The sequence below is a fragment of the Arachis ipaensis genome, chromosome B4 (genome assembly GCF_059453495.1).
Source record: "Arachis ipaensis isolate K30076 ecotype BB chromosome B4, ASM5945349v1, whole genome shotgun sequence".
NCBI classification, from domain to species: domain Eukaryota; kingdom Viridiplantae; phylum Streptophyta; class Magnoliopsida; order Fabales; family Fabaceae; genus Arachis; species Arachis ipaensis.
In genome coordinates, this window is record NC_142439.1 from 134,449,888 (window position 1) to 134,462,485 (window position 12,598).

The 12,598-nt window shown below is 32.3% G+C and overlaps 2 protein-coding genes across 2 annotated transcripts in view; both read right to left on the reverse strand.

Annotated features, from left to right (window-relative positions):
* LOC148569316 (uncharacterized) overlaps positions 1-12,598 on the reverse strand; it is a 163,378-nt gene that overhangs the window by 70,328 nt on the left and 80,452 nt on the right. The window lies entirely within an intron of this gene.
* Positions 9,559-10,323, reverse strand: LOC107635011 (uncharacterized). The gene is made up of 3 exons (XM_016338369.3): positions 9,930-10,323; positions 9,755-9,833; positions 9,559-9,673 (listed from the first exon to the last, which is right to left on the reverse strand). Exons 1-2 carry the CDS (start codon positions 10,321-10,323, stop codon positions 9,760-9,762), a joined length of 468 nt encoding a protein of 155 aa, XP_016193855.2. The 3' UTR covers positions 9,559-9,673; positions 9,755-9,759.

A 12,598-nucleotide genomic window follows, 5' to 3' on the forward strand; every position in this document is an offset into this window, starting at 1 on the left:
TATCTTAATTCAGTGTTGGCTAGTTTTCAATCACTTATGCTGCCTTCTTTAGCATATTACTGTTTTAATTAATTGAGTTATCCAACTTTATATTCCATCAACAAACACTATTCAACAGTTTCTAATACCATAATCATGTTATCATTTTTTACATATTGTTCATTCAATGAATACAGGGTACACACCACCAACTCTTTTAACTCAGGCTTTACAATACAGGATAACAATTAACACAATCAATACAGACACAACTAATACCAACAATTGGTTAACCAATTTTTGATTCCGGACATCTTCTTCTAATCTCCCAAGCCTCCAATCAAAGTTCATCTTCACTTCATGATTATCTCCATAAGATTCTGGTTTCTCAACTGGTTCATCCTGCCCAGTATCTGCCCACACAAAAAGCCCACACCATCTCTTTCCACTTGTCTGTAATCAAGCAAACATGTAACATGCTCAAACTTCAGGGAAGAAGAACAAGAGAAGAACAGTCAGGTAAGAAGGAGCAATCATAACAACACAAGTAATACTGATAACTCACATTATAATTGGGACAACCAAAAAATGGTTTATTTGGGTTTGAATCTGTCCCAGACCACCTGAGAACTGGCCGGCAGCCGCAACCGCACCATTCCGGCACCCCGGATCTTCTGCTCCTGCTTTGCGTTCTCGTCCGATGGCCACTACACAGTGAACTAATAGAGCTTCCAACTCTACTGCTTCCACCACCCATCATGGATATTCACTTCCAACTCCAGGAACAACAGCAGCAACAAGAATGGAAAAAGAACGAAGAAGAAGAAGAAGAAATGAACTTACTGGACATTTGGGAATTTAGGGTTAAATATAGGGGGAGGGACCACATTGGGTATAAATTGAAACTATGCCAGCTCAACTAGCCGTTGGCATCATCCAGCGTGGCAAAATGAGGCCACGTCAACGTCTTGTTGATGACTCATCACCGGAAAACTGTCCAGGGACTATTATGGTGCCCGGAGCGGTATCTGGAGGATTATAATGGTGCAATTGGGATCTCAGGGATCACATTGGGTAACGACCCGAATCTCAGGGACTATTATGGGGATTTACTCAGATATGATGGTTGTACTTTATAAACAGATGAATAGAAATGATTAATATTCTATTTTGTCATTGTTGTTGCTAACTTATAATTTAAAAATGAAGCTAAAGAACAGTAACAAAACGAAAATATTTACTAATAACATTCACACTATATAAAATATTTTTAAACTTTCGTGTGTCAAACTAGACACCATAAAAAAATATGTCACAGATAGAGTATTTAAATAAGAAACATAACACATACACTCTAACATAGACATGGAACTTAATAGCTCTAAAGGTAAATGTTTAAAACCAAAATGTCACCACCAAAATATCTCGATGCATTAGTTCAATTCTTGGAACTTTTTAGTGGCTTGAATTTCGGAATTGGTACAAATCACATGAAACTGCTCAGTTTTAAAGTTGTAGCTACAAATGCACCAACTATCGGATTAATAAGAGCACTTGTTGCTAGTGGAGTACTTGAAACTGGAACAATCGATAGTGGTTAAGTACTTGAAATTAAACTAGAGCAATGGTGACTAGTGAAGTACTTGAAACTAGAACAGTGATGGCTGGTGGAGTAATTAAAACTAGTGCAGTTGTTAGTAGTGAAATAATTTTGGTACGACGTTGTCTTCATTTAGGGGTAAGTTTTGATGGCCTTACCTAGAAGTGCACAACAATTGTTGCACCCTTTTAACAGTTATAGCAAAATATTCAATTGGATGGAAAGAGAAATACAAAGAAATTTTAAAAGAAAACCATATTTAATACCTGGTGAAAGTTTATTTTCTAACATAACATGTTGGCTCATATCAAATTTAATCTCAGTAGCATTACTTTCATCTTAGACTTTATTTGCAGCACTTGAAATTTGATTCTCAGTACTTGTAACAGCTTCATCAGATGCAACATCAATAGCAGTTGCTGCAACAACTACAACCTCATCTTCAACCTTATCTAGAGGCAGTTCCTCTTGTTGTGACTTTTTTAATATTATAATGGTGGCAAGAATTTTCTTTACATGTCCTCTTCAGCTTGGTGGTGTTCTGCTTCTTGTCTCCCGCAGGACCTTCATCAGCATTTTTCTTTCGTTTCTTCTTTAGTTCTCCTGGAATCTTCTTATACTTGGGTGTTTGCGGTCTATTAGGCTGTGTTTGTTTATGAGAACAGGATAGGGCAAGACATGAGAACAGGATAGGACAAGATATTGATGGACAGACACACAAAGTTTTGTGTTCTTGTATTCTGTTTGGTGATAAATTAGAACAAATTATGAAAATCTAATTTATTCTCATTTTTTTTCATTCAAAAAATTTGAGATGAAAAATATAACAATAAAAAATTTAATTATGAAAAATTAACAAGAATAATGAAAGAAAAAATGAAAAATAAGTTGTTTCCCTTGTTAGTGTCTCTGTGTCCTTCCTGTCAGAATGGACACAAAATACACTAATTTAGTGTCTCTGGACACATTGTCTCTATCCATGTCTCTTCTGTCAAACACAATTTTGTGTCTCTGTCTCTCTATTCCAGTGTTTTATCTCTGTAAACAAACGCAGCCTTATAGATTAACTTTTTTCATAATGCCTGGCCAGAAAGAGCATTGATATGAAATGCATATGTGTCATTTTATGCATTCATTGTACACATGCACCAATTCATTGTTTCTTTTAGCATGGAAGTACATCTCCAGAAGTTCGGTATCAGAATTGAGTTCTCTTAAACCAATTTCCAATGATCTGTTAGGAGTCAACCACCAACAACGCTCCATTTTATCATACTCAACCTGTTTGTAGTAGTCTCTGATAAAGAACATATCTAACAGATTTGGATCAAGTCTAGGCATTTCTAAAGTATGGTCCTTATTGTATGAAATGACACCATCCACACTCATCATAAAGGATTCCCATGGTGATACACAATAGTAGTCAAAAGACATCTGTAAATAAAAATTGATCATTAACATCATAATCTTCAAAAAAAAAAAAAAAAAAAAAAAAACAAGATGAGGCACCATCAACTAAAAACGTACAATTAACCTAAACTCTAACCTACCATAAAAACTAATAAACTAGATACAAAACTACTTTTATTTACAACACATTCCCACAATAGTTATCATGATCACAACAAACAAAAATAAACCAAAAGTTAAAACATCACAAAAAGCAAACCTTAACACAAACTCACCGACAAAATACAAATGCAAAAAAAAAAGATAAATGAATGAATATTGACTTAACAATGCAAAAAAAAAATGAAGAAAAAATCTATGATCAAGAAAAATAGAGGAGTAGTTAATGTCTATTTAGTTTTTTTTTTTATTTATTTTAGTTATCTCTATCAATCAAAATGCTTCTCCTTAGACCACTCTGGACAGAAATGAAATGATTCCAGTGTGGTTATTTTCTTTAAAAAAAACCACCAAAAAAACTCCTTTTAAAATGGCGCTATTGAAGAAAATAAGGAGAAGAAGAAGAGACTTCGTGAGAGATATAAAATAATATTCTAACATATTAAAATCCCTCAAAATATCCTAAACGATATCGTTTCTATTCTATTTAGACGTCAAAAATGTTTTATCAATTTAGTGTGGCCTCCATCTAACCACCTCATCATTCCGTGAATCAATATTATTACGATTAAAGATAAAATTAAAACAATTGTAAATTAAAGAATAAAATTAAAATTTAATTATAAGTTTAGAGACCACTTTAAAATTTAACTATTTTTTAATTATACACCACAAGTTATAATGGCAAATTATTTGTTTAGTTCTTAGATCATAAATTAAAGTACATATTGCGATCTACATGTTTAAATATAGATGATTTATATGGTACAGAGGTATTTTTATAGAGATAGAATAGAAGCAGCTTCAGGTTGACACGTAGCAAAAAAGACAAGGGACGAAGCAGAAGGAAATGGCTCTACAGTTGAGCCGCGCAGCCCATGGAAGATCCATTAGAAGAATGAGAGCACGTTATTAGTGGATGCATGGAAAACAATTATGTTTGCTTCGTTGGGTTTTCATTTGTGCCTGAAAAGCCCTGACAAAAAAGAAAGCAAGCGGGGCTTGTTCATTAAAACATTGTTAGGAGGATGGATTCACCAAAGAAAATTTGTCATCTTTTTGTTAATTTTTTTTTAATCTATTATCTATTATCTCTATTACTCATCTATTATATTTATTTATTATTTATTTTATTATATAAAAATTAAATTTCTACACTTAATGATAGAGTTGATATGCCATATTTTAAAAAATATTTTTAATTTAATTATTTTAATTCATCAAATACAATTTATTATAATGACTTAATTATATTAACTAATTAATTTAATTAAATATTTAAATATTAATATAACTTATTATACTTTATATTAATTAATTAATTATAATACATTAATTATAATTTTTTATATTGGTTAATTAATTTATATATATAAGGAAATAAAAATCAGTGATATAATAACATTAAAATATAATAAAATATAAGAAAATAATCATAGCTGTTTAACTATAATAATATAGAATATATATAAATTAAATATATTCTAACATGTATAAAAATAATCCTTAAATATATTCTAACATGTAAAATAAACATCAAGGCTAAAATAGGAAATAAATACAAGTATAAAATAGCTAGGAAAGTTTAAAATTTATAATTAATCCAAGAATATAAATTTATATATAAAAAAATAATTACAGGTATAAAATAGGAAAATTTAAAATCTATAATTAATATAATAATTTATGAGTTAGATAATATTTTAATTTCTTTAATTTTGTTTTGTTTTATATAAAAGATTAATTCAAATAGAATCACAAGAAAAAAATTTAAAAGTATAATTAAATGTGACAACACTATTTAAATTCGCATGTACTCATCCTGTTTTTACTCTATTTGGGACGAATAATTATCCACTTCGCACAAGAGAGAATTTTTACTAGGATGGAGTAGGGTCAAATTTAGATAATATTCATCTCAGTATATATAATATATATAAATATATATACTTTTAATATATAATATATGTAATATAAGAATAAAATTTGAATATAATCAAAAGTAAAACATGCTGCCGTGAATTCACAAAAAATATGAAATTGAACTTGTTGTACTAGAATTAAGGTACGTTAACATTGTATATTATGTAGTTAACTTGAAGATTTTTTTTTTTTAAAAAAGTATTTTTGCTTGGAAGATTAGTGCAAAAAAATTAATTTTTATTCTTAAAATTAAAAAAAATTAATGTTTTTTCGTTAAATACGCATGACACAATTTTTTTTATTAGAACTTAAATAAAATTTACAATAAAGAAGGATTTATGCAAATAATGATAGTAAAAAAATAAAGTTAATTAAATTATAATATATATATATATACAATAAAAATGCAAAAATTAATGTTTTAAGTGGTATTTAAATACATAATTTCATTGATTTGGCACTGAATTAGTAGTTAAATATTTATTATGAAGATTAGCAGTGAACGCGGATCGAATCGGATATTGGCCAAAATTTCGATTCGATCCGCACTAAAATCATCGGAACGGATCGGATCCAATATCCGCAGTTTTTAAGCTTGGATCCGATCCGATCCGATCTGCACATTTGCAGATCGGATATCGGATATATCCGCAAAACTCAAAAATATTTTTAAAAACTTATTTTTATTAAAAAATATCAATAAAATTCATTTTTTTTATTTTTTTAAATATGTTTATTTTTAAAATAATATTAAACATATTTTTTTAAATAATAAATTAAAATAATACAACATATTTTTCTCTTTGATAAAACCTTTTTGAATATGACTTTTTTAAAAATATGTTATTTGCTTAAAATAAAGTAATTTTTTTAAAACAAAAGTATAATACTTAAAAAAAAAACAAAAATCTTGATAGAAAAAAAATTCAAAATTATATATAATCACACAAGATATCATACGCAAGACCAAGCCTTATTGGCTTATTTAACATACTTTTTTGGTTCAAATGTTAGTGTTTTATCTATTTCTACTTTTTAGTTTTTTTTTCCTGAAAATTGGAATAATTAACAAATATTTTCTTTAAATTTTAGGTTACACTATTAAAAAGAAAAGAAAAATCCTGTTCCACTGTTTGCATGTTCAAACTTCAAACCCCTTCTTTGTATCCCTTCCCTTACGTTAAGAAAAAAAAAAAAAAACCAGCTAAGGGTTCAAAAATAACGATTTTCCGTTGCTTATGCAATTATGCCTAGTCAACTAGCTAAGCCATCAATTTCCTGCCCAGAGCTGCGTGCCAAACTTAGATCTATATTATAGTGGCACCTTAAATATAATTGACTTAGATTGATTCTGATTCAACTTTTAAATTGCTTGTCTTTAATGTGATTTATAAGAAATTTTAAAATATCAAGTTGCTCATATTCAAAGCAATTTATGTGTATATTAATAAACTAATTGGACTCATTGTGATTTATTCTAAATAAAAATAGAACATATGTATAAATACAAAAATTAATTTATTAGTTAATTTTCTTTTGTTTATTTAAGAAGAAGAATCGTGCAAACATGCTTAAAAATTTTTAGTTTTCTTTTTTAACCGTATGTTTGTGAAAATGGAGCGCGTGGAGCAACACCCATTTTTTTTTTGCTGCTGGGTACATATGTTACTGGCTACTGACTTATCCCATGTGGCTGGTTTCGTATGGCTCGTACAGATAAGACTGAAGACTTACAGTACTATAATGGTCAAAACCGAACCGGTGATCGAACCAGTCAGATCACTGGATCACTAAGTTATTGGTTCAACCAATGAATCATTGATTGAACCGATTGACTCGATCCTATATAAATAAAAATAAAATATAGTAAAAAATTTAAAATTAAAATTAAAATTAAAAATATATATTTTCACTAACATTTTAAAAATATCTAACTATTTTAAAACAATATAAAACAGGAACAATAAATATTTTGTTAATTTTACGCTATCATAAATATTTTTATTTTTTAATATTAAAATAACTACTATTTTCGAATTTTAATAATTTATTAATTAGTTTATATTTATTATGCTATTATATACTACAAGTATTTATTGAAAAATAATATTAATAGATATTATATAATTATAAAAAATAAGTGAGTTTATAATTATTGTTAAATAAAAATATAATTAATTTAAGAATGAATGAGTTTATAACTAAAATTAAAATAAATTAAATAGAAGTAAATTATTCGCTGAAAGATATTTATATATATATATATTAATTTGCATAAATATTGATAACAAGCTTAACAACCTGGTGGTTGTGAGTATCATGTTTTTTTCTTGATGAGGGGGTTCGAACACCAACTTCAACATTTTGAAAAAAATTTGACTCAAGCGGTTCGGTCGAACCGGCCTTAACGAGTTTGACCGATTTTGACCGGTTCACTCCGAGTTTAACCGGTTCGCACCGATTCATTGCCTCATCCAATCAGATCATTGGTCTGGATCGATTTAGGATCCGATTCACCAATTTTTCGGTCGAACCAGCCGGTCCGGTCTGATTTTGCTAACAATGTACAGTACAATTCATTTGCATTTCTGACTTTAATCCGCTGCATCGGGTAGCACATTTTGTAACACCCTCACTATCAAAAGTCACGCTTCCGGTTGCGCTACTCTGATAGCAAGAAGTATCACAACTACCTTACATATTAAATACTAAAATAGGAGCCTGTGACTCGACACTGTATCACTGATTTCTTTGAAAACCAGAAATAAATACTTTATCTTAAGAAAAATACAAGCAGGCATAGATTCATATACAAGACTCCTTACATAATAACTCAATATATTATACATATAAAACATACAATTCCTATCCCTCTTACAAACTTGTAATAACAAAGACGAGGGAAGAAAATAATCTAATTAATACAACATATAAACCAAACGCAGTATAACTCTTCTTAATGCTTCATCCGGTTCCTGAAAAGATAAAGCTATAGGGGGTGAGAACCTAACCACACGGTCTCACCACGGAGTTTCAAAGTTGTCATAAGAAGATATTCAATAAGAAAACTGTTTTCAAATTCAGTGATTATCATTGCCTTATGGATCCTTTTAAAATCTAATAGCTAATCGTTCAAAACCTTTTCAAAGAAACAATGTTTACTATTTTCAAAAATCCAAAGTCTTTCTTTTCTCATAAGCAAGTCTCAATCAGAAACCAACCACGCAATCAAACAACACAATCATTAATTCAGCACCAAAGTCCATTCTCAAATGTAACACGCCAAGACAAACACAGGCAAGACAGACAACGAAAGCACAAGTAGGAAGCAGTTACAGCAAATAGTTCAAGTAGCAATTAAGAACAGTTTAGCAATTAGGCAAACCAAAACAAGTTCAAACCCAATCAAAGCATACAAATGCATATGATGCATGCCTGTCCTATGGCTGATGAGGCTCATCTGTCGGTTATCCAGCCAACCCGACAAGTCTGAATTGTCCTTGGACTGTCCCCCGACGTGCATTCCCAAGAGTCTATGCATAGCTTTTTCTCAAATAATCAATATTGCTCAATGGGGTAACATTCCCGGGAATTTATATAGTGTCCGGTCACACTTACGTCGTAGGGTCAACAGAGTATCGAGTTTTCAACCTGGTACACGTGGTGGCAAGCCACGGCACTTAATCCAGGGAACCTCGTATCTCAGATATTTCAAATTCATAAGCCATATAAATAATTCAAAGATCATTTCTCAACATTCTCAACATCATAATTATTCATCAATCCAAATCTCATTTCCAAATTCATTCAAAAACCATATTTCAAGGAAAATCCTCATCAATCCTCATCATCCTTCTTTCCATCCCATTCATTAATAATCCCAATTCAAAATATAATTCTTTCTTTGATAAATAAATCAATCTTAAAACATAGAATGTTTAAAAACAAATCTTTTTAATTAGTTATTTCAAATAAAACTTCCAATTTTATAAAATTTCGGCAGCATTTCCTTTAAAACTCGGACACTGCCACCCTTTTCGGGTCCCATCCAAACATTTCTCAAATCCTTTCTCAACCATTTCCAAATCGCAATCACTTTCCAAAATTCAACCAATTCCAATATCAAAGTATTTTCAAATCAGACCAATTCCAATAATAAAACTCTTTAAAGTCAAACCAACTCAAGTATTAAATTATTTATAAAATCAGACTGACTCAAAATCAAACCGCTTTAACTTCAATCCAAGAAAAACCACTTTTCATAATAATCAAGTAAATGACTTTTCCAAATCCATTTCTTATCAACAACCATACTTCACTCAAGCAATCAAACACCCAATAATTCAGTCCAACAAGCAATCACATCCACAAGACAAATATAATCACAGAAATATATCTTTTTGCATCAATATCTATTTATCACAACTCTGTAATGTAAATTAGATTTTAAGAAAAACCCCTACCTCGATTGCGATCTAACTACGAGACATAAACTCTTTTTCTTTCGGCTCGCATTCAGCGACAGCTGCATCCGCAGTTCCGTTTACTTTCACAACAACAAAAACGGCTTTTACTCCAACCATGCGATTACCGAAACTCGACCTAGAACGTCAATATCACGAAATTCTCAATAATTCATAGCAAAATAATAGCAGTAAGGATATCAAGGTTAAAATAACTTACTGCAGCTATAGAAAACACAACGATGGAGCAGCAAAGAACATAATCAGGGACCTATGCATCTGTCCTGATGGCAGTAACACTATTCCGATTGGTAAGGCAGCAGGGATATCAATAAAATCAGAATAGCGGAGCAAAATAGAAATAGAACAGATTCAAGAAAGGAGGAAGCAGTTACCGGTAAATCTGGCCTGGTTCCGACAACAGCGTATAGCCGAGTAACTTGCAACAACCAAAACCCAATAAGACAGAGGCTTCAGATACGGTCTCCGGCGGCCACGGACACGGTTGCGCGACTCAAAACAGAACCAGGTAGAGCGGCGGTAGCCTCCAGCAACTCCGGTGAGCTTCCTCAACGACGGTGATGGCAGGAGCTTCGGCGGTGCTAACTGAGGCTGGACGGCGGCAGGAACGGCGGCGCCTATCCTTTCCCCCACCGCGAGCTCTCTGTCTCTCTCTCGCCCTCTGTTCCGATGACAGCGACGATGGCTCCCTTCGGCGACGACGACGGCGCGAATAGTAACAGCTGCGGCGGCGAGCTTCATCTGCAGCGAGAAACGGCATAACAGCATCGTTCTTCTTCTCCTCTGGCTCGTGGTCGGCGGCGACGGGCGCGAGGTCAGTGGCAATCCGCGATGGTGGCGACGAGCTGGAGGACGAACGGCGGCAGCTGTGGCAGCGGTCTTCCTCTCCCACCAACGCTCTCTCTCTCTTTTTTGGATCTCCCCTTCTCTCGATTAGCAGCGGCAGCGACGGTAGCAGTGACACCCATCGCGCCGCCTCCCTCTTCTCTTCTTTTCTTTCTTTCTTTATTTCCTTATTTTCTTTTGTTTTCCTCTGCCGTGGGTGTAATAGGGGAAGGACAAATGGCGGCTAGGGTTAGATACAAGGGGATTAGGGTTTAATTTGGGGCAAATGTGAAATTAGGGATTTTTGGACAAATTAAAATTTTGTTAAATTTTAATAAAATTAAGAGATATTATATTAAATTAAATATAAAATATCCATTTTTAAAATACCTTTTCAATTACAAATTTATAAATTAGTTTCAATTAAATGCTAATTAAATAAAAATTGGAGACAAATAAATTAATTCTCCTTTATTTATAAAATAAAATTAAAAATATAAATATTTAAAATTAAGGCATATAAACACTGAATTTTTTTAAATGAATTAATTCTCCTTTATTTAAATGATTTTTTTTTCACCAACACTGAATTGATTACACTCATTTGAACACTTCTTCCTGAAGGGGAGCATCAAAACCGCAATTCAGGCTGGGTCAGCATTGGCATTCACCTCTGCATTGATTGATTTCAGAGGTCAGAGAATAAAACATGATTCTCATAAGGAGTATGCTGCCTACAACTCTGCATTGGTGAAAACTATTAAGGGTGCAACAACTGGTTTAATTTCTGGCACCCTCTGGGTACTGTTGTTGCCACCTGGAATCATGTTCCTCGTGTTGAGAGAAACGTTGCTCTTCCAGGCCTCATAAGAACTTTCAAGATGATGGGCAACTATGCATTGACCTTTGTTGCCATAGGAGGAGTCTACATTGGTGTTAAGCAGTTGGTGCAGAACGCTAGGATGAAGAGGGATCTTGTCAATTGTGCTGTAGGTGTGCAACTGTTATGGGTTACAAAGGTAGCCTTTTGCTCCAAACTATTTTATCTCTGTTAGACCATAATTTACATATGTTAAATCTATATCTTGAAATCTCACTTATGGAATGTCGATGAAAATGGTGAACAGAACTCAATGATGCTTTGATGGCTTTCCCCTATAATCTAATTAGATGTGATAGTGAAGTATCATATAAGGAAATCCAGTTCCTTTGTATGTGAATGTTGTGTGTACGTGTGCCCCCATCAACAAAATCCTCCTCCTCCTCTTTTTCAAGTTACGTTGCTTGTGTGTATTCGTGAGTTTTCATATTTGTTTCTTTATGATTTGTGTTTGGATCCGATGTGTTTTTATTCATATCCTTAATGTCAATTCTGAAATCACAGAAGCTTAAAGTGACATTTGTGCCCAGTGATCTGTTTCATTCAGATCCAATAATACTTGCTTGATAGCTGATGTTATGTGAACTTGAACCTTATTTTTCTTTATATAGAAACTAAATTCCAGAGTTTATTGCCTTTTGTTATTTTTTTTTCGCTGACATTTAGTTGTATTCCCTTATTTTCATTATTTTTCCGTGAAGCTCCTAAGTTGTTCGTTTTCCATTCCAACCAAGAAATTTTCTTGTTCTTAAAGCCCACAATGTCTTGTAGCCATAGCTTAAGGCCTAAGCATAATGTATCTGTTAGCGGTTGTAGTTCAAATAAAACCTTTATTGCTAACTAATTGAAACTTTTCTTTTAATTAATTTCTGGAAAGAATGAGAATTATAGGATGCCATGATAAAGTTAGCTGTATTTTTCGTTGCTTGGGGCTATGTTAGTTATTATTGTAATGCTTATTTAGCCTTAAAATTTGTTTTACATAGATGGTTGGTCAGTTAATGTGTCTGCAAATACTGGCACTGGAAGAAGTCAATATGTGAATGCTGGAGAACTAAGTGGCAGCACTTCTTCACATACTTAACAAGCTGATAAACATAGGGGTGTTAGCTTTAATACTGATTTGAGACATAGTGATCTTATAGCCTATATAAACATTGTGGGAGCATAGAACTAAGATATATCTTTTCCTATGTAAATTCTCTTGCCGGTACATATTTATTTGTCACAATCGGCCAAAACCAAACCCACATTTAGTATTTTGAATGTTGCTTTTTGTGCTTCATTTACGGAGTGTTATTGGTTGGTTTGTCCAAATTAGCTACAGGTGATTCTGTT